This window comes from Chenopodium album, chromosome 6, assembly GCF_948465745.1.
Source record: "Chenopodium album chromosome 6, dcCheAlbu1.1, whole genome shotgun sequence".
NCBI classification, from domain to species: domain Eukaryota; kingdom Viridiplantae; phylum Streptophyta; class Magnoliopsida; order Caryophyllales; family Amaranthaceae; genus Chenopodium; species Chenopodium album.
Window position 1 is genome coordinate 14217014 of NC_137839.1, and position 22298 is coordinate 14239311.

General features: G+C 36.7%; 1 protein-coding gene across 2 annotated transcripts in view; it reads left to right on the top strand.

The window, feature by feature from the left end:
* The first annotated feature begins 235 nt into the window (after window positions 1-235).
* LOC145635892 (dnaJ homolog subfamily C GRV2-like) overlaps window positions 236-22298 on the top strand; it is a 32106-nt gene continuing 10043 nt past the window's right edge. The window contains exons 1-14 of one of the 2 annotated variants that reach the window (XM_081687264.1): window positions 236-1333; window positions 3040-3273; window positions 3464-3551; window positions 3665-3873; window positions 5163-5264; window positions 5376-5438; window positions 5581-7785; window positions 10977-11339; window positions 14029-14169; window positions 16154-16546; window positions 16868-17362; window positions 20049-20272; window positions 20372-20716; window positions 21088-21382. In XM_081687264.1, coding sequence (XP_081543390.1) covers window positions 854-1333; window positions 3040-3273; window positions 3464-3551; window positions 3665-3873; window positions 5163-5264; window positions 5376-5438; window positions 5581-7785; window positions 10977-11339; window positions 14029-14169; window positions 16154-16546; window positions 16868-17362; window positions 20049-20272; window positions 20372-20716; window positions 21088-21382 — 5637 coding nt within the window. In that variant the 5' untranslated portion in view covers window positions 236-853. Of the gene's footprint in view, window positions 1334-3039; window positions 3274-3463; window positions 3552-3664; window positions 3874-5162; window positions 5265-5375; window positions 5443-5580; window positions 7786-10976; window positions 11340-14028; window positions 14170-16153; window positions 16547-16867; window positions 17363-20048; window positions 20273-20371; window positions 20717-21087; window positions 21383-22298 lie in introns of those variants that run through there. The other variant, XM_081687265.1, reaches the window with a different exon arrangement.

Here is a 22298-nt window from a genome sequence, read left to right on the forward strand (position 1 = left end):
GCTGTTTACATAACAAAAGAAGGTAGCGCCTCCAAATTACTCTGAATAAGGACGGTCTTACCTGCTTTAGACACTGTATTTGAAGATTAACTATTCATTTTTTTTTCAGCTTTGAATACTAGATATTGAAAATTATGTTTCGAAAAAGATTTTGTATTTTATTATTAGGACTACATCATATATCATGAAAATAATGTGAATTTCCTTCTCACAATCAATTTCTTTGCAACTACCTTTCCACATTTTTGTTTAGCAACCTTCTCGAACTCAAAAAATCTTGTAGCATCATCCCAACACTAGTACCACCAAGGCAAAACCCACTTCGCCAATTTTCCGCATCAATATTTTCATTGTAAAGTTCGCTTCGACAGAGCTGGCGACACCAACGCTGCCGGCCCCCTTTACCTGGCGCCCTTCTTTCTCTCTCTTTCTCTCTCTTCTACTGTCGATCTCCTCTTTTCAACCCCAATTCAACTCCTCTTTCTCTCTCCTCTTCTCCCACTTCTAAATCACTCAATTTTCTGCTTCCAATTTGATTTCTCGAACGAATTTGATCGGGTTTAACATTCAAGGATTCCTCAATTTCTTCTTCATCATCATCATCGTCGTTTGTTAATGGTGGAATTGAAATTGGAATTGGAATTGGAATTGGGATTGGAATTGGAATTGGTGATTGAATTTGTATTGAGTTAAATTGTGAATCGATAAACCTGGAGAAGATTCATCAAGGGAGGTGTAATCAGAAGAACTGGGGGCGAATCAGTCTCGTCAAAGACCGGCAAATGCCGGTTTAGGGTTCTGGTTTCTCCGCTCAAATGTCCCCAAAACTCACACTCTAGAATACCTTCCACAAATGGACTTTGTTAGCCGACATTCCGCCACACCCACCACCCCTGCTGATCAACACCGTAACCCGGAACCCGCTGTGCCGCCTTCGTCTTCCGCCCCGCCTGTTGCCGAGGAGCCTGAGTACTTGGCAAGATACTTAGTGATCAAGCATTCGTGGCGAGGGCGGTACAAGAGGATTTTGTGCTTGTCTAATGTGGGTATTATAACGCTTGATCCTTCTACATTGTTGGTTACAAATTCGTATGATGTTGCGAATGATTTCGAAGGGGCGTCCCCGATTTTGGGGCGTGATGAGAACTCTGTTGAGTTTAATTTGAGTGTTAGGACTGATGGGAAGGGGAAGTTTAAGTCTATAAAGTTTTCTTCAAGGTTTCGAGCTAGTATTTTGACTGAGTTGTATAGGATTAAGGAGATAAAGGTTGGTGTTGTGGCGGAGTATCCTGTGCTTCATCTTCGGAGGCGGAATTCCGAGTGGGTTCCTTATGTAAGTTCCATTGTTTTAACTTTGGTTTGCTCAATCTTTAGTTTGGATTAATTGTACTTGTTTCTTGTTGGGTAGTGTGAATTTTATGAGCTCTTTATGTATTGTATCTAGCTGAATTGCTGTATGAAACAATTATTACTTATGTCATATCTTCTTAGAGTGTTAGATAAATTGCTGTATGAAACAATTATATGCTTAATTGGATGAACTCAACACTTGTGATAAATTAAAGACTTCACTATGACATTAGTTTTCGATGAACTCAACACTTGTGATAAATTTTAGATTCCAAGGTCAAATACTGTCATTTCTCTTCCATTGTGCTTAACTTCTTATTATATTATGTGCTTATGTGGGTTTCTATTAGAGTGACCAGCTATTGAGGATTCTTTTTGTTTTTGCATTGAAATCTTGCAACTTTCTTGTCCACCCTGCATTTTTTGTTATTTTAGGTGATGAATTATACTCCATTTCTCCTATTGCACTTGCAAATCTGTAATTTCTTCCCTTGGTTTGATGGTACAAGACTAGAAGATGAATGTTCTTTTGGCCTTCAATGTTATGAATTATGTTGATAATATGCGTGCTATGTTTTTTTTTTTTTTTTTTTTTTTTGCCATGGTCCACCCACGTGAGTTGGGTTTAGAACGTCGTGAGACATTCCCTTTTTTCTATAGGGCGGATTGGTGTCCATGTCTTTTACTCTATCAATGCAATAAAAAAATAGGTGTTGCGGCTGGAATAAACTGTGGGGTAGATCTGTCGACTTGGGGGGACTTGGCCTTTCTTTAATCTTGTGAATTCTTGCTTTTGTGGCCTGTTAAGGACCTGAATTTTCTGTTGGTTAATGCCATGCATATATTCTCTTTATCAATGTTTAGGGATTCCTGGTTTTTGTAAGAGTGAACACTTGTCTAAAAGGGCCTGGTGTGTGCTAGGCCCCAGGCAAGAGCAATATTTTTAAAAAACTTTTTACTTGCTTTAGATTTCTAGGTTCATCACTCTTTTAGGAAAGTGGAGGCATCTTATATTTGTTTCATGACTGTAAAATTAAGCTTATTAACCCAACAGACCGGATTCATGGTTATTGACCCAACTTGTTTGCCAGTTTCTTAAAAGTGCAGAAGGGAATGGTAACTAAGTAGGGAATAATTCCTTCTACTCTTCTGATATTGATTCTCGCTCCCTTCATCTGAGCTCTATTGGTCAATGCCTGTTTTCCTTAATGATTTCTCATCTCTTTATCAACCCTTTCTGGCCCATAGTATCTATTAACCCCCCTTTTCTTATGCAGCTCTCATAAACCATGTAAGCCTCTTAAAAAATAATTGCAATTTGTGATGATAAAGTAGGGCTGTATTTGTGAGTGTTTGAATCGAATTATGTTCACCACAACTGATTCAGACATTTAAATGGACATTTTTCAATGACAGGGTTTAAAAAAATACTTAATCTAGGGGTCACTCTTAGAAGCACACTTTAGAGCTTAAGTGACCTACATGGAGAAATTCAACCTATCATTTTAGTATGATAAATTGAAGTAAATGCTATTTGCTTGCAAGTTGCAACACTAATAATCCCGGAGAAATTTCTCAATATTTGTAGTTACTCCTTTGTATTGTTTTATATCTGAGTATAATTTTCTTTTAAATGTTATTGTACTCTTGTTTTCTTACATTTTTTTGTATTGCATTGGCTCTATTCAGAAAATAAGGGTTACATCAATCGGAGTTGAACTTGTTGACTTGAATTCTGGGAACCTTCGTTGGTGCTTAGATTTCAGAGATATGAACTCCCCTGCTGTTATTCTGCTGTCTGATACCTATGGAAGAAAAGGTGGTGAGCATGGTGGTTTTGTGCTTTGCCCATTATATGGAAGAAAGTCAAAAGCATTTCAAGCTGCTTCTGGGACATCAACCAATGTGATAATATCAAACCTGGTATGCATGGTTTCTTAGCTGCATTTTCCCATGATTGCTTCTTGCTGTTACCTTAATTTAGAATCTCTGGTCAGTTGGCAATCAGATGCCCTTGGTAGGGGTTAACTCTCTGAGATATGAAAAATGTTGATTGTATGAGTTTCTTTAATGCTTACTTCACTGATTTTATCCGCTGATAAAATTTGTGCAGACAAAAGTTGCAAAAACCATGGTTGGGGTATCACTTTCTGTGGATAGTTCGCAATCGCTCTCTGCTGTCGAGTATATTAAGCAAAGGGGTAGGCTTTTATTTTTCCTGATTTAAGTGTCTGATGCGTTATTTCTTTACTTCTTGACTTTATATTCTGCCTCCTGCCCTCTTTCTTGACATTGCCTCTCTCTGAAACTGCAGCTAAAGAGGCGGTTGGAGCAGATGAAACTCCCTGTGGGGGTTGGTTGGTGACAAGACTCAGAACTGCGGCTCATGGAACTGTAAATCTTCCAAGTTTGAGTTTAGGGATTGGGCCAAGAGGAGGGCTAGGGGATTATGGCGATGCTGTATCACGTCAACTGATACTGACAAAAGTCTCTCTGGTTGAGAGGCGGCCTGATAATTATGAGGTATGCGATTGGAAGTAAAGCTATATATTGTAGCATTTAAGTTCTCATGAATTCATAAACTACTCATTGATTTTCCATTTATATCATGCTTTATGAGCCAGCTTATGTTGTGTACATGAGTCTTTGATCATTGATCATGGGATGTCCACTGTCGTGTTATAAATATTGTAATTTCACTTATGCCTTCCATATTTTTTTGCTCACTTTGTTTTACTTTAGAAGGAGTGCATGTCTTTTCGAGGTAAAACCCTGAATGATTCAGAATGTATTCATATTTGCAGCTCAAATATGTATATAAAAAAATGACATAATGATGATAAGTAAGATACTTATAGTAGTAGTAGTAGTATTAGTAGTAGTGGGATCTTTATAAAAGGGGAATGTAAATAACAAATTCCCTTTGGTGTTGTTTTGCTGGTCACTTTTGTCATTCCCTTTACCAGTTTACCCTCTTTTCATTTTGCCTTCATCCTTGTGTCCATTCCTCACCCCCTAAGGTTTCCCATTCTCATCCTCCACAACCTTTTTGTAGTTCTCCCTCTCTCTCCCCACAACAAAAATGAACTTCAACAACAGAGCGGCAATGAACAGCTATCCAATCTTCTTCATTGTCCAAGAGAGAGAAGGATAATGTTTTTTTTTTTTTCTCTTTTCTTTCTGTTTCTCCTGTATTAACAAACATGTGAAAGTTGGAGTTTTCTTTCCTTTTTTCTTATATGCTCTTCTTATTTTCATTCCCTCTACCCTATGCAAACAAAACACCTCCTTTTTTTCTTTTGTGAGTTTCAAGATTGGGAATGGCCATCCCATTAGATTTTGGAAAGATGTTTGGATAGGGAACAATCATTTTGTGTCAGTTTTCCACAATTATATGATTTGTCCACTTTACATGATGCTCCCATTTCTGCCTTCCGTGATACCAATGTATAGGATCTTCCCCAGCATTTAGAATTGGTAAAATTTTTGGCGGGATTTATTTATTATTATTATTATTATTATTTTTTTTTTTTTTTTTTTGGGGGGGGGGGGGGAGACAAATTTTGGGTAGGCACATCTAGAACAATCTGGGAAAGGAAATGAAAAAGAACACAACCTAGCAACCACAAAGTTAGTAAAAAATATCCTTATTCCTTAAGCTGTTCTTCTAGAAATTTCCTGCGTATAGTTTGTATTAATTAAAATTGAGTTCTGGTATCTTGCATGTTATTTTTTGCTTGATTTGGATGTGGAAAATTTTCAATAATTGCAAGTTTATATTATGCAACATGAGTATATGTTGATGTGTGCAGGCTGTCATCGTTCGTCCATTATCTGCTGTTAGTGCTCTTGTCCGGTTCGCTGAAGAGCCACAGATGTTTGCAATTGAATTTAATGATGGTTGCCCAATTCATGTGAGAACACAGTGTTTTTTGTACAATTTTGTGATAATTTTGTAATTTTTTTTATGCTGATGCATTTGCATAATCACATTCATAGCAACTCTTGACCCCTTTTGTTGCTAGGTCTACTCAAGCACATCTCGTGATAGCTTGCTTGCTGCAGTTCGTGATCTGTTGCAGACTGAAGTAGGTAGATGTGTTCTTTCTTGATTAACAGCTTTTGAGTCTAATTAGTGAAAAGTTACAGTAACAAATTATTATTATTTGTAAGAAATTGTAAACTACATTATAGTTTTGATAAGAAGAGCCTTTTTCTGGAATGGAGCAGGTTCAGTGTGCGGTGCCAATTCTACCACGATTAACAATGCCTGGTCATCGCATTGACCCACCTTGTGGGAGAGTTCATCTGCTGAAGTTGCAACATCCTGCTGCTGATATTGAAAGTGCATCAATGCATTTGAAACACCTTGCAGCTGCTGCCAAAGATGCTGTTGCTGAAGGTGGTTCTATCCCCGGTTCAAGAGCTAAGCTATGGCGCAGAATTAGGGAATTCAATGCATGTATTCCATACAGTGGAGTGCCTCCAAACATTGATGTGCCAGAAGTGACATTGATGGCTTTAATAACAATGTTGCCTGCCACACCAAATCTTCCTCCAGAGTCCCCACCCTTGCCCCCACCTTCTCCCAAAGCAGCTGCGACAATTACTGGATTTATATCATGCCTACGTAGATTGTTGGCTTCAAAAAGTGCAGCTTCTCATGTCATTTCCTTTCCCGCGGCTGTCGGAAGAATAATGGGTCTGCTTAGAAATGGTTCTGAAGGTGTAGCTGCTGAAGCTGCTACCCTTGTTGCATTATTGATTGGTGGTGGTCCTGGCGACACAAGTGCTTTGACTGACACCAAAGGGGAGAGGCATGCAACTTTCATGCATACAAAGGCAGTTTTGTTTGCCCATCACAGTTATGTAGTCATCCTTGTGAACAGATTGAAACCCATGTCAGTTTCACCGTTGCTGTCTATGGCAGTAGTTGAGGTTTTGGAAGCTATGATTTGTGAGCCTCATGGAGAAACAACTCAGTATACTGTGTTTGTTGAACTATTGCGACAAGTTGCTGGCTTACGGTGTCGCCTTTTTGCCTTGTTTGCTCATCCTGCCGAAAGTGTGAGGGAGACAGTTGCTGTCCTCATGCGCACAATAGCTGAGGAAGATGCCATAGCTGCTGAATCCATGCGTGATGCTGCTTTGCGTGATGGTGCTTTGTTGAGGCATTTGTTGCATGCTTTTTTCCTACCTGTAGGTGAAAGGCGTGAAATTAGTCGACAGCTTGTAGCTCTCTGGGCTGACTCTTATCAACCTGCTCTCGATTTATTGTCAAGAGTCCTGCCGCCAGGGCTTGTTGCATATCTGCATACACGCTGTGAGGAAGTTGAAGATTCAAATGATCCATTAAGCACATCAATCAGTCGGAGACAGAGACGACTACTTCAACAGAGGAAGCGACGGACTGTGAAATCCTCCATAAACGAGGAGCATCTCATGACATCTGCAGATACCAATGATTTTGATGATACTGTAAAGCAGACAGATGCCAATAGGGTCCTTGATCAGAGACCTATACCGGAGATGCATGCTGGAGCGCATTCTACACCTGTTCAGCCAAGAGAAAACCTAAGTGCTGATATGCCCCCTTCTGCTCCAGAACATGATCATATAGGTTCTGATGTTCCATTTGATGGTCAATCAGCCAATAATGGTCATTTTGATACTGTTGCTTCAAATTCAGCTGATTCCGATGTGAATGTGGATGGGCTGCAGGACTCAGGGGTTCCTGCTCCTGCTCAGGTTGTTGTAGAGAGCGCACCAGTTGGATCTGGGAGATTGTTGCTTAACTGGCCTGAGTTTTGGCGAGCATTCAGCCTTGATCATAATCGTGCAGATCTTATCTGGAATGAACGTACTCGGCAAGAGCTTAGGGAATCATTGCAGGCAGAGGTTCATAATCTGGATGTGGAGAAAGAGCGTACAGAAGATATAGTTCCTGGAGTTTCAACCACTGAGAATATGGCTGGGTCAAATGATGTGCCTCAAATATCATGGAACTACTCTGAGTTTTCTGTTAGGTATCCTAGCTTGTCTAAAGAAGTTTGTGTGGGTCAATACTATCTTCGTTTGCTTCTTGAGATTGGCAATAGTGGCAGAGCACAAGATTTTCCACTCCGTGACCCTGTTGCTTTCTTTAGAGCTCTATACCATAGGTTCTTATGCGATGCTGATGTAGGGCTCACTGTGGATGGGGTTATACCTGATGAACTTGGCAAAACTGATGATTGGTGTGATATGGGAAGACTGGATGGTTTTGGTGGTGGAGGTGGGTCTTCTGTAAGAGAGCTGTGTGCACGGGCTATGGCGATTGTCTATGAACAGCATTGCCTCACTGTTGGACCTTTTGAAGGCACTGCTCATATAACTGTGCTCCTAGATAGGACTGATGATCGAGCCTTGAGGCACCGTCTGCTTCTTCTACTGAAGGTACATGTACTTCAACTGTTACTGTTTTGTAGTGGTATATCACAATAAATTTTTACTTGATATACATGTGTTAAAAATGTGTAAATGGTGCAATTATGATATAGTAATTGTTTGTGGAAAAGGGAATCTTGCCCCAAAGTATGGTTTGTAGCTTGTTTTTCAATGTTCATATCTCTATATGCTATTTTTTTACAGATTCAGAGGATGATCTAATGCCTTACCCTCTGTTAGATGTCCTGTTTACCTTCTGCACTGTTTTATGCATTTTCTAATTCCCTATGTGTTGCTTGTTGATAAAATGATAACTGTCTTGCTTATACTCCCCTTGTCTAATGAGCTACGTGTGCTTTTCATATTAAGGCAACATATTAGTCCATTAATATTTCATTGGTTTTCAACTGTTAGTTATCGATTGTTATGTTGGTCATCTGACAGTCCAAAGATAAACAAAGTATTAGTCTTTGTGTATGGTCTTTTCTTGCAAAACATCTAAAAAATAATGTGATGAGCATGCATCTTATGTCTTTGAAATCTTTTGTCCTATCCATTTGGTGGCATGTTGAAGTGGAACAAATGCAACTTAAATCAACTTTGTTTTGGAAAGAATGGTAGATAGAGCTGCTTAATTGTGCAAATTAAAACATAGTTTTGGACTAATATATAAACTTTAACTTCATATTTCTTACTAATTTTTAGAAAGTAACAAATGATTGCATTTTCTTTTTGGTAACAAAGGAAGTACTAGGGTAAAGTGCAACTACTCTGATACATGATTGTATTTGTAGAGTAGCAATGGAGCTTCTTGGACAATAGAACTGTAAACCACCAGTGCACTAGGACACAAAATGGTGGAATAAAGATGTAAAAGCAACAATTCAGTAGAATAGAGAATGTAATTGCTTTATTAGCTGTTGGAAAATGTAGAGCTGAAATAACTATTTTGAAATTTTAAGGTGTCAGAAAGATAGTGAGAGAATTTGTTTTAGAGGCTAAGTGAAAATATGTTAGGATTTATATGACAAACTAGACTTTGAGGATGGTGAATTAGATATTTATTGGATAGCTAGGAGCATAGGATGTGACAAGTAATGTGGCCAAGGACCTCTATATGGTGAACAAGTAACAAATTCTTCTTCAAGATACCAACTTTTAGGATGGATGGAGGGAGCTGAAGGATTTAGAAAATAAAGGTAGAAGAATCATTGAGTTGATGAAAATGAGGATAGCAATTAGGCTAGATAGTATTATAATTGAGGCTCAAAGACACTTAAAATAGGTTGGTATTGAACGGTTAGTGGAGGTATTAAATAGAATTGGAGACAACCAAAATATAAGAGGAAAAATTACTTTGTTATTTGTTTATAACTTTATGAAAACGAAGGATATGCACAAGACTATTCAAGGATAAAGCTTGTGAGTCAAACCTTGAAATTGTGAAGAGCATGTGATTGAGCATAGACAGAGGAAATGTATTATTTTAGAGCATCAATTTTGGTTTATTTTGAGACAATCTAATATAGAAGCCATTCATCTTCTGAGACAATTAAAAGGACTTGCTCATGGTCTTCATTGATCAAAAGAACGCAGAAGCAAGGTATCGAGAGATGTGCTTTGGTGAGCTATGACGAAGTAGGGTATACCACGTTATGGACGATTCCTTTAAGTCCTTTCTTCTTTACTACAATTTTGAATGTTGGAACATGATTGGATTAATATTAAGTACTTAAGTTGGAAGAAAAATTAGAACCAAGGGCTTAGGATGTTGTGCAATTTTATTATTGGGTGGGGGAGGAGCAAGGATGTTGTGACATTAGATGGTAAGGAGTTCCTCGTATGGAATTTACAAAGAAGTAAAGATATTTACTAATGTGTAACTCATAGAAGAATGCTTTAATGGACAGCATTGTGGAACTGTATTGTGCGTTTAAGGTTTCAAAGAGAATTAAGTGGGACGACAGTCTGACAGATGATATCTTATGATTGAGAATTTTAGAGGGATCGTATTATGAAGATGAATTGTTTTAGATGCTGGGATGGATGTGTGAGTTGCTGAAGTTAGGATACAGCAGCTTAAAATCAGCTACGTTTGGTCATGTTTTAAACGTTAGATGCAACTGTAAGAGAACTACTTTTGTGGGCAATGTGTATGGTTTGTGGATGTTGTGGGTTAATATTACTGTCACAGTTCAAAACCCTGTAAACAAGTTGGTGATGAACTCATGATGCAGTTATGTGATCAAGGCTTTATACGGTGGATGGTGGTTGGTTTTGATGATGGAGATTTAAAATAATATTAGCTCTTGTGAAGCCAAAGATGACTTGAATAGAGGGAGCTTATAATGATGTGAAGAAAGGGAGTTTGCTAGGGCATGCTACACTAGGTAGAAGCGAATAGAGTATGAGAATTTTTATGGATGATATTGAATCAATGAATCATGTAATGTAGCTGATCCCATCTTTTTGGGATTGAAGCTTTGGTTTTGTTGTTTTGGTTATGACCTTCATCCACTAATTTATTTAGTGTTTCGAGGGATAGGATTATTACTTATCTTAAGCTTTTGTCTTGTGAGGCAAAATTAACGTTTGACTTGATAAGTAACTGCATAAGTATTAAAATGAAGAACCCCTAAAAAGTTTGTGAGTGTAAAAAATAAAAATATATAAATAAAAATAAAATCCATCTATGTGGAGTATGTTGTTGGAGTTTGTTTGGTATTTGGTTGTGCTATATGTCATGCCTAGTTTTTACCTAGTTGCTATCTTTGAAATCCTTCTTTGATTATGCTTGGAAGACTTCTATAACATATCTATTGTTTGGTGTACCTTCTTGCATATCCAATCAAGTGAAAGCAGATTTCTTACTTCCTATAATGTTGTGTTGCTTGGAAAGAAACAAACCCAAGAAATATTTATTTTAAAGCCACAATCTTGGTGTAAAAATGCACCCCTTTATTACACTCTAGAATTATAAGGTCAAGAGCTCAGTTATTATTTTATTTATATTTTATTTCTCTCTTGCCAATGTAGAATGTTAGAATCTTTTTAGTGATTTACATGTTTGATTGTGCTGATACTTTTTTATCACTATATATATCTTTTGATTCCGTTAATTTTTTTTTTCTTTATTATTATAATATTTTTTTTGAAGAGGGGTGGCAAAGGTGTAACATTTTTATTTCTACTTTGTTCAGGTGTTGATGAAAGCTTTGTCAAATATTGAAGCCTGTGTCTTGGTTGGAGGATGTGTATTAGCTGTAGATTTACTGACAGTGGTTCATGAAACTTCTGAAAGAACTACCATTCCACTGCAATCTAACCTTATTGCTGCAACTGCTTTTATGGAGCCTATGAAAGAATGGACGCTCATTGACAAGGATGGTGTTCAAGTTGGGCCAATGGAGAAGGATGCTATTAGAAGGTTGTGGTCAAAGAATGCAATCGACTGGACAACAAAATGTCAGGCATCAGGAATGACAGATTGGAAAAAATTGCGTGATATTCGTGAGCTTCGGTGGGCGCTGGCTGTTCGAGTGCCAGTTCTCACTCCTACACAGGTAGGTGTATTCCGAGTGTTAATGTGTTGTAAACCTTTCCATTGATTCTTTTGTAATTTTTTTTGGCTGTCTTATATATTCCTTTCCCCTCCATTGGTGCTCCATTTTAGTTTTTGCTCACTTATGGTTCAAACAGCTAGTCTTTTCTGTCTTGGATCCAGATTCTCAGATTATTTCTGAGTTTAGATGGATTGGAAGATCTACTTTTATCTGTTTGGTAGGCCTTGTCTTCTCTTAACTTCTACATTCATAGATTTATGCTCGTATCAGAGGTTAAAAACCAATCGAAAGCAAGGAATATAAAGGAAAAAAAAGCCTTTAATTATGTATTACATCTGAATAACAACCCATGTACGCAGCTAGGCAGCTATAGTTATGCCAGAAGTGCATTATAGCTACTCCTGAACGAGCAGTGCCTCTTCCCTAAAAAACACTTTACTCATACATGTTTTCATTGATTTTTCAAACAAGTATTGCACAATACTGTTTTCACCTGCTTGGGGAACGTTAGCCTTCTTAGGGCATGCCTGGAATTCCAGAAATTATGAAGGGGGTAGTATCTAATGGGGTAGATTCTACCAGAGTATTAATTTAGAGAGTAGTAATTCATTTTGTAAGGTTTAGCAACAATCTTGAGGTAAAAAACCACCGCTTCATGGCAATCGGCGGCAACCACCATGTCGTTGCTAAATTTGAGACCACCACGAGCATCGTCTCACCTGAAGGATCAAAAGTCCTTACCTTTTGTTCAACTATCTCTTCAACCAATGGCTTCGATTCAAGACACTTGTTCGTAATTCTCTGGAATTGATGAGCTATGGTGGCAGCTAGCAGCTTCCGTCGGGCGGCTATTATGGCAGCCAACAGCTTCAATTGGGTGGAGCCCGTGGAGGGATATGGAGGTGAGTATATAGCAGGGGAGAAGGAAGATACAGTATAGCAGTGGAGAGTGTTTTTTTACAGGGGAATTATTACGCTAGGGGGGAGGTGGGTAATTTTTAACCCCCTTTTTAAAGGAATAGGTTACCCCACTAATTAATTACCCTAGATCCAAACTTTTAAAAAATTCAGAATTATTACTCATGTATTTCTTTCTTTTCTCATTACACCCATTCCATGCAGCCCCTTAAAGGTAAATAAAGAGGTTTAAAATCTTGCATGTAATTAGATCTGAAGAGTCATCTATTATCCTGATGATTGGTAATCTGGCAAAAGGATTCAAGAATGGTCAAAAGGTTGATAAGTTCTCTCCACTCTCTTAGCTATGGATACCTCCTAAAGTTGAAATCACAAGAAGATTGTGCTGGTGACAATTTAAAGAGGCGTAGGGGAAAAGGGTGTTAAAATTTTGCTATCATATGACCATATTTATGAATACCATGCAATCCTCACTTATTATGTATATATATATATATATATATATAGGGGAGGGATCCGGTGAGAATAGGTTCATATGTGAGAATTCATACTTATATGAGAACTGATTTAAAATTTAGAACATATGAGTAAAAATTTAGAACATGTGAGTAAAAATTTAGAACATGCGAGTTAAAATTTAGAACATGTGACTCAAACTAAAATTCTGAACATATGAGTAATAATTTAGAACATTTGTGTGAGTAATATGTTTAGAACTTCTGATTTAAGAATTAGAACAAGTGATTAAAAATTTATAAAATTTGCTTTATGAAATTTTAAACATATGAGTAAATTTAGAACATCTGATTTAAGATTATGAACATGTGAATAAAAATTTAGAACAAACTGATATAGAATATAGAAAGTGTGAGTAAAAAATTTAGAACATACGTGTAAAAAAATAGAACATATAATTAAAAATCTTAGAACACACGTTTTAAAATTTAGAACATATAAATTAAAATTTTGGAACAAGTTATTTAAAATTTATGACATCAAACTTAACTAATTTATGGTTTAGAACATGTGAATACTAAATTAGAACATTTGATTTAATTTAGAACACCTAAGGAAAAGTTTAGAACATCATATTTAAAATTTAGAACATACGAGTAAAAATTTAGAACATAAAGAGTGTTCTCACATAAGAAAAATTCTCATATAAGAAAAATTCTCACGAGAGCCTTCCCTTATATATATATATATATATGTATGTATGTATGTATGTATATATATATATATATTTCTTTTTTTAATTGGGGAATATAAAAGCCAGGATGCCGGTGAAATAATTTTCCAAGAAATAGTGTAATGGTATTGATCTTATGTTCTCATTCTTATCCAATACCCTGATCTGAACTTTTTCAATGTGCCTGTAAAATAATTTTTCAAGGATTACTCTAAGGAAAATAAGTTTATGTTCTTTTTAACAATACCTTTGTCTGAACTTTTTCAACCTTATTTTGAACTTTTTGATCCTTCAATTGTAGCAACTTATTAGCCCTTAGTTTATAAAAACTCATTATCCCTTAGTTTATAGGAACCTATTAGCCCTTAACTTATAAGAACTTATTAGCCCTAAACTTATATGAATTTATCAGCCTTTAAATTAACTTGATGAAATTGTGAGTTGAAAATGTTAGCCTCTGTTTGAAATTATTTGGAACTTATTTTAGATCTGAACTTCTCTATAAGAGGACATGAAGTGTTTGCCTTTGTATTCAACTTTCTAGTGCCAATATCTTATTCCATTTGCTATATGCTTAAAAAGGTTGGGGAGGCTGCATTGTCCATTTTGCATAGCATGGTTGCCGCTCGGTCTGATCTAGATGATGCTGGTGAGATAGTCACCCCAACACCTAGGGTGAAGCGTATCTTATCAAGCCCACGTTGTCTTCCGCATATTTCTCAGGTATTATTTTGCTTACTTTTCTAATCATATCCTTGTTTGGTTCCCCTGTCAATTCTGGTATCTGTATGATACATGTTTGTCAGGCTACATATGCAATTGTCCTGCGTGTTGTGTACCTGTTTTCCTCTCTGAATGTGCTTAACACATAGTTATGTTATCAACATTGCATGGAATGGCATTTATCAGGAAGATTGGTATGAGATGCTATAGATGTAGAATCTCAGTACAACTACACATTCTGAATTATTTTTGGTGATATTCTTTAATGAATAGCTCTGGATTTCCCTCTATTATAATATTTATTAGGCTTCTGTTACTTGGGTGTAGATCAGCATGGGTCAGCTACAGCTGTTTGAATTAATCTGAGTGATTTAATAGAATTCAACCACTGATAAAAATCGAATTACAGAACATACTGACTTAATTGATTTCTCATAAGGGATTTAACTTTTACTGTGCAAGATAAGCTTTAATACTTATGTATGAAGATATCTCTGCTTTAAGATTGCACCTGGAGTCATGTAGTTCATATATGAACAGAGTGAGAGCTAGGAGGCAAGAAAGAGAAAGAAAATGAAGAAGAGGCAGGAGAAACAAGTGTGAGAAAATTTTCAGTTAGACAATTAAAGCTGAAATAATTTTGTCCTCAAAATTAAGACTTTGGCTTGTTTTGACCAAACACTAAATGATGTCCTTCATCCTATTGAAGCTTTAATGTCAGATTGAAGGGTATAGTTTTTTGATAAGCTTCCAGCTGTGGCATTATGCACCTCCTGGTCAAATTTTTAACATGATCTAGGAGTGAGTGATGATGAAATCTTTCCTTGTTAATAACAGAAGGCACACAACAAAATCATTCAAGTCCCTCCATTATAGATGACAGTAAAATGGTATTCTGCTTCGACTTTTCTTGATGTTGCAAACAATCTATCTCTTATGAATTAAAAAAATGAATAATGAATTACTAAAATACTAACATTAACCTCACTGGCTATCCATCTTCATTAATTGTGCAACATTTTAGAGGTTTACACTGATACAGATGCATACCAGGACATAACGAGTGTGAAGCAGCAACTATTCCTGATGCAGCACCCTTTACTTGACATTGTTCTTTTCTATTAATTTAAGAGATAATATTTTGTCAGTGCAATCGTAGGATGTTGAAGGTAACGTTTTAGACGAGTGACTATTTTCTGGACATGGAGATGTGATGGTTATTTGTATATGAAGGAACTGGGAAGCACATACCTAGTACTTGTTAGAGTTTTAACTGCATAAAATGATAAAACTTTGATATGCTGGCAGTTAGATATGTAATTACAAGAACCTCTACCGTTCACTTGGTAACAAAATAAGTTTAAATTGAGGAAAATGTTTAGATTTCTGTTTAATCGGTTCCAACTCTCAGAAAGTAGAGGGAAGAGTTTGTTATGTAAGATACCCTTGCTCATTTGAAAGTGATACTTCAATAATTTGAATACGTTGTTGTTGTCGCAATTGGTCTTGAATAAGGAAATGACAATCATAGCTAACTACATGTATGTTTAATAGTAATGAAAAGTACATCTCTTGGAAATCACATATCGTTGCGGTTTCATATCGGTAAGAGCAAAGCCCTTCATTTATAATAGCCCATGTGTTGAAAGTGCATCTAAGTCACCCAAAAGTGCTTTAAATGTAAGAGCTTTGCCGTTGCGATGTCTATGAGAGTTAATTTGTGATCTGTTTTATAATAACTATTGCATAGTGTCTTCTCCACCTTCTGTATGGTGTGGCTAAGTTCCTCTCCTGTCAAGGATTTTGGTATAAATAATATGTTTCAGTGTTTTCTTGTTTGGTACTGCTTAATGATGCTTTATTGTGAATAATTTACTGTTTTACAGTTATTTCAATATAATATTATTATAGGTAAATCCTTCAAAATTTAAACTTCACTGACTGAATCCTCAGTAAATATGTTTACCTGTTCATGGTTAAACAGGCTATGCTCTCTGGAGAACCAAGTATTGTGGAGGCTGCTGCTGCATTGCTAAAGGCTGTTGTTACAAGAAATCCTAAGGCAATGATACGGCTTTATAGCACTGGGACATTTTATTTTGCCCTTGCCTACCCTGGGTCTAATCTTCATTCCATTTCACAACTTTTCCACATGACCCATGTGCATCAAGCATTTCATGGTGGGGAAGAAGCAGCTGTATCTTCTTCATTGCCATTGGCTAAACGTAGTGTTTTGGGTGGCCTCCTCCCAGAATCCTTGCTATATGTATTAGAGCGCTCTGGACCAGCTGCATTCGCTGCAGCTATGGTCTCTGATTCTGATACTCCTGAGATTATATGGACCCACAAAATGAGGGCTGAGAATCTCATTCGACAGGTTATTACTTGAGCTCGTATTTTTTTAGCTGCATTTTTTATACTACTTATACATTGATAAATCTGATATATTTTCCGGAAGTTGATCGGATATTATCATATTTCATTATGCTTTAGCTCGTTTTCTTTTTAACTGCATTTTTAAACTACTTATACATTGAAAATCTGATAAATTCTCCTGAAGTTGATCTGATATTATCATATGTCATTATGCTTTAGGTTATCTGCATATTACCACTATGTTACCCGGTCATTATCACGAATGTCTGGGAGGTGTAGTATTTTCATTTTATATACCTAAAGCTTTGGAGTTTTCTAACAGGTTTTGCAGCATCTTGGTGACTTTCCTCAGAAGTTGTCCCAACATTGCCATGCACTTTATGATTATGCTCCTATGCCACCAGTTACTTATCCTGAACTAAGGGATGAAATGTGGTGCCATCGTTATTATCTCAGGAATTTGTGTGACGAGATACGATTTCCAAATTGGCCTATCGTTGAGCATGTTGAGTTTCTACAGTCATTATTGGCAATGTGGCGTGAAGAGCTGACACGAAAGCCCATGGATCTTTCTGAGGAAGAAGCTTGCAAGATATTGGAGATAAGTTTTGAGGACTTGTCAGCTGAAGATTCCACAAAAAGTTACCTTTCTGAAATTTCTGAGGAAAATGGGAGCTTGTCCAAGAAAATTGAGAATATTGATGAAGAAAAATTGAAACGACAGTATAGGAAGTTGGCAATCAAATATCATCCTGACAAAAATCCTGAAGGACGGGAAATATTTCTTGCAGTCCAGAAAGCTTATGAGCGCCTGCAGGTAGCTCTTGATTTAATTTTCTTTTATCTACTTGTCTTTGTTAACTTACATGTATGATCTGCATAATGCATTTCAAGATTTTACGTGTATATTACTGATTACTTTCTCTGTCCCACGTCTCACAATAGGTGTATTTTTCCTCCTACATTTACATTACTTCTTTTGGAGTTTTTTTTCCTTCCTACATTTGCATTGCTTCTGTTTCCCCCATAATGTTTCTCACAACAGGGGTTCGGCACAATTATTATGCGTAAAATATAGATGAGTGTAGGATATTGTCAGTATTTTATTGTAAAGAATAAGCTGGTGATAAAAGGAGGATAAAAAATTTATACCTTGTCCACTTTTGTGTATTTTCTGCTGACTGTTCATCTATTTAAATAAATAGCGGAATTAGTAAAAAAAACAGTTAATTTTTTTATTTTGTCGGGGGGGGGGGGGGGGGTGGGGGAGGAAGTGGGGGTAAGGAGAAGACCCTATGGGCTGGAACTCTGTTCCGTCTAACTCTGCCTGGATTAGCAGTTCAGTCCCTAAGAAAGTGCGAGCCTGGGAGAGGGGGGGGGGGGGTGCACGAAGGAGTTCCCACCCGTTAAGAGCCTTTTAAAGGGGTTGGATCCTACAACCTTATGGTTGAGAGAAGGATAAGTAAGAGAGATATGAAGATAAAAATGGAAAGGTGAAAATCAAATATGGCCATCTATTCAAGGGAATTGTGAAAATGTTGTGGTTGTTGGATGAATCTTACGGGCCTCCAACTTCAAGATTTGACCGTTTAAATATGACGCTTGTATTATTGTTTCCTTGGGTTTGTGACTATAGGGATCTTTTTGCCAGTGTTTTGGTTCATTTGGAGAGTGAAATATTATTGTAGATTGAAATAATGTAAAGTATTGTATTTATAGCTATCATTATCTAAGAAGGGAATGCTAAATTGATTATCCAATTGTGTTTTCCTTAACATATCTTTTTGACCTCAAATGACTGCTGCTTGTAATTCTTCTTGTCTCCAATCCGTGCTCAGACTAGGGGTGAGCGTAGCAGGGTGTAAAAATCTCAGGACCCGGAACTTGTTGCAGTTCCGGTTCCCAAACAGGGTATCCTGTCTTTCAAAGTAAGCTTAATAGTTACTTGATTAAAAAAAAATGGATGTTCACAATAAAAGCTTACAATTTTAATACAAGTATAGCAAACCAACATTGTCTAGTATATTTAATACAAAATTACAAATACTTATATTAATACCATTAATTAAACCTTTAAGAGTAAGATGAAAAATGAATAAGAGGAGAGAGAGGTAGGTGACGACTGGTGTAGGATATGAGAAATGATGTATGAGCTTAGGGCCATTTTTTTTTTTTTTTTTTTGGGCTTACTCAATTGTATAAGTTTGATATTGGGCTTTTATATATGGGCTTAAATGATAGGTTCCGATTTCGTGTACCCTATAGGGAACTTGTTAGAACAGGGTATCTATAGGTTCCGTGTCCAAACTTTTATTACCCGGAACCGAAACCTGTTGCAACAGGTTCCCAATTTTATTACCAGGTTCCAGAACACGGTTCCGAGCAGTTTCCGGTTCCAGGAGGGTACCTGAATTTTGCTCACCCCTAGCTCAGACCATGGTTTGTGAAGGTCATTTCATTACTCCCTCCACCATGTCTACTCGTTCTTTTTTGTTTTATTTGCTTTGCCTTATTCTCTTATAGGCATACCCCGTAACCATCTTATCCCTCTTATCCCACAACTCCCACACACTCCCTCAATTCAATTTTTTCTTACACCCATCCACCTTTTTATTTTTTATTTATTTATTTATTTATTTATTTTTAACTTTCTCTTACATTCACACCTTTTTCAAACTTCCTAAAATTACATACCAGCATACCTACAGTAACCAAGTAGAACATAGAGGAACAGAGGGAGTACAATTTAATTTTGGCTACTGACTATAAGCTGACTTCTACATGGTTTTTGAGTACCTTTAAAGGCAATTTTCAACAATTTCTTTTGTGTCAATACATTTACTTCTCTGTCAAACTCAATGTTTTGCTGAAAAGTGAGCTCTACTTCTGTTTTCTTTTTTCTTTTAGCTCTGTCTGCTGTTGTATGAGCAGATTGCAGAAACCTATGAGTATTAATGACCACATTTCAATAAACAATCTACTAGGATAATTGGTAGAAGGTCTTGCATGTCAGTTATTAAACTGATTTTGAAACTAAATGTTCTATTAACTAGTAAAAATGACCATTCTAAATTTGCCATGCGATTTATGCTTTTTCAGTATGCATTGAGCTGAATATGGGCGCCCTTATATAGTTTAACTTTCTTAAATTGTAGTTGTATATTAAAATTATATGCTAGTCATGATACTTAATGGGGTTGGACATAATCTGATTATTCAAGAATCTAATTGCAGGCCTGGCTTGATATTAAGCCCCTTTTAAAAATATATATATTTTTTTTTCTTTTGTTCTCAAACATAGAACTGCTTCTTTGCTTGTGAAGTGTCTGTCTATATCTTTTTTTTTGTCTCTCTCTCTCTCTCTCTCTCTTTTTTTTTAAATGTTATTATTATTATTATTATTTTTTTTTGTAAAATTTTTTTGTAAAGGCTTTCTTGACAAAGTGTGATATGAAAGGCTTGTGCAGTCTTTTGATCAGTTTACCTTATGTGACTCTTTGTAGGCTTCTATGCAAGGTTTGCAAGGTCCACAGCTATGGAGGGTGCTGCTTTTATTGAAGGGACAGTGTATCTTATACAGACGTTATGGAAATGTTTTAGAACCATTTAAGTATGCTGGATATCCAATGTTGCTCAGTGCAATCACTGTGGACAAGGATGATAATAATTTTTTGTCTTCTGATAGAGCATCACTTCTCGTTGCAGCCTCTGAGCTTACTTTCCTCACGTATACAGCTACTCTAATAATGTTTCAATTTTATAATTTACAGGTATTGCAGCTGTTGTATTTCCTGTTTGTAATAATTTTTTGCTTTCTTTTGTGTAGATGTGCATCTTCTTCTTTGAATGGAGAAGAGCTTGTGAGGGATGGTGGGATACAGCTTCTTGCAACTCTTCTTTCTCGTTGTATGTGTGTTGTACAGCCAACTACTGCAGCGAGTGAACCCTCTGCAATAATTGTCACAAATGTGATGCAAACATTTGCTGTTTTGAGCCAATTTGAGATTGCTAGGGTTGAGATGCTTCAATTATCTGGTCTAATTGAGGATATTGTACATTGCACTGAACTTGAGCTGACTCCTGGAGCGGTTGATGCTGCTCTTCAGACAATTGCTCATCTTTCTGTTTCATCTGAACTGCAAGATGCACTGATAAAGGCAGGGGTGCTATGGTATGTGGTTGAAGTGCATATATTCTTTTATTAGTTAAGAGTAGTGATATTTGCCCCTAAGAGAAGAGGTGAGACATAAGATATGGGGAGATGAATGTGGTGGGAGGGAAGGTAAGTGTGTGATTGGTTGGTTGTATTAGGGCAGCATACGGACTCTGGTAATATAGGTTGTGTTGGAATGACATTTTATTTAAAGTGGGCGTTAAGTTCTTATGGAATAGAAATCAGGTTCTAAATTTGGATTAGTGCCGATTTTGATTGGATGATTCGTGATAAAAACCAGAAATCCAGATCTATTGTTTGTAACCTTTGTTGTTAATAGGTTTGTAGCTTCCTATGATGACTAATTAGTTACATGTGGTGGTTTTCAGGTACCTGTTGCCTTTGTTGCTTCAGTATGATTCTACAGCAGAAGAATCTGATGTGATAGAGACACATGGCGTTGGTGCCAGTGTTCAAGTTGCTAAAAACTTGCATGCTGCTCGAGCATCTGAGGCCCTATCGAGGCTAAGTGGTCTATGTACAGATGTGGTTCCAGTGCCATATAATGAAGCTACAGTTGTTGCCCTTCAGGCTCTGCTAACCCCTAAGCTGGCTAGTATGTTGAAGGAACAAACACCAAGAGAACTATTATCAAAAGTAAATTCCAATTTGGAGTCCCCAGAGGTAGATTCCATTTTCTTTATCCATCATGACTATCTTACTACTAACTTATAAGCCAAAACATGTGCATATTTATCCTTACTCAGGCTAGGATACAGTTATATGTTTTGTGGTTATTTTTTAATGTTCATTTGATGTGTATAATTTGAGACGTCAAAATAATAATGTCAATGAGAATTTAGAATCGTACCACTTTAGTCTAATTGTAGCTTTGCATCCATAATAAGAACAGCTAAACAGAGTTTAAGATAAAATTTTGGAAACTTAATTGTAAGCAGCCTTCTGTATCCATAATAATTGAAGCTGTTGTGTAGGTGCAACCAACAGTATGCTAACCAACTTAATTGTAAGCTGTTTTTTTTTTTTTTTTTTTTTTTTTTTTTTTTTTTTTTTAAATAATAAAAAATCTGCTCAGTGTCCCCTCCGTTAACATGAACAAAGATGTCATCTCCATAGGCATTCATGTCAATCCAGAATCCCTATTTATGTCATGCCCTAATTATATCTTTGCCATCGAGGTCAAACTTGGCTTACCTTCAATTCTCTTAATATCTCCATTCCAACTCTCTATTCTTTGGTTCTATGTCCCTTGGCGTGGAATGTATCCAAAAGACAAAGGATAGTGAAACTTAACAGTACTCTAGCTCTAAGGCGCGAGGCATGGGTCATGCTTTTTTATTCCCCCCTGGTTTAGGCTAAGCTATTTCGATGAGGCGCACCAAGTCGCAGCTTACACAACAGCTTTCTGAGAAACATTTTTTATTGTTTATTATATTTGCCTATGGAGGTTACGGAAATGCGCATGTTAAGATGGATGTGCGGGTACAATATAAGAGATAGAATCAGAAATGAGGTTATTAGCAAAAAAAGTGGGTGTCGTAGGCATTGCAGACTAACTAAAGGAAAACTGTCTGTGTTG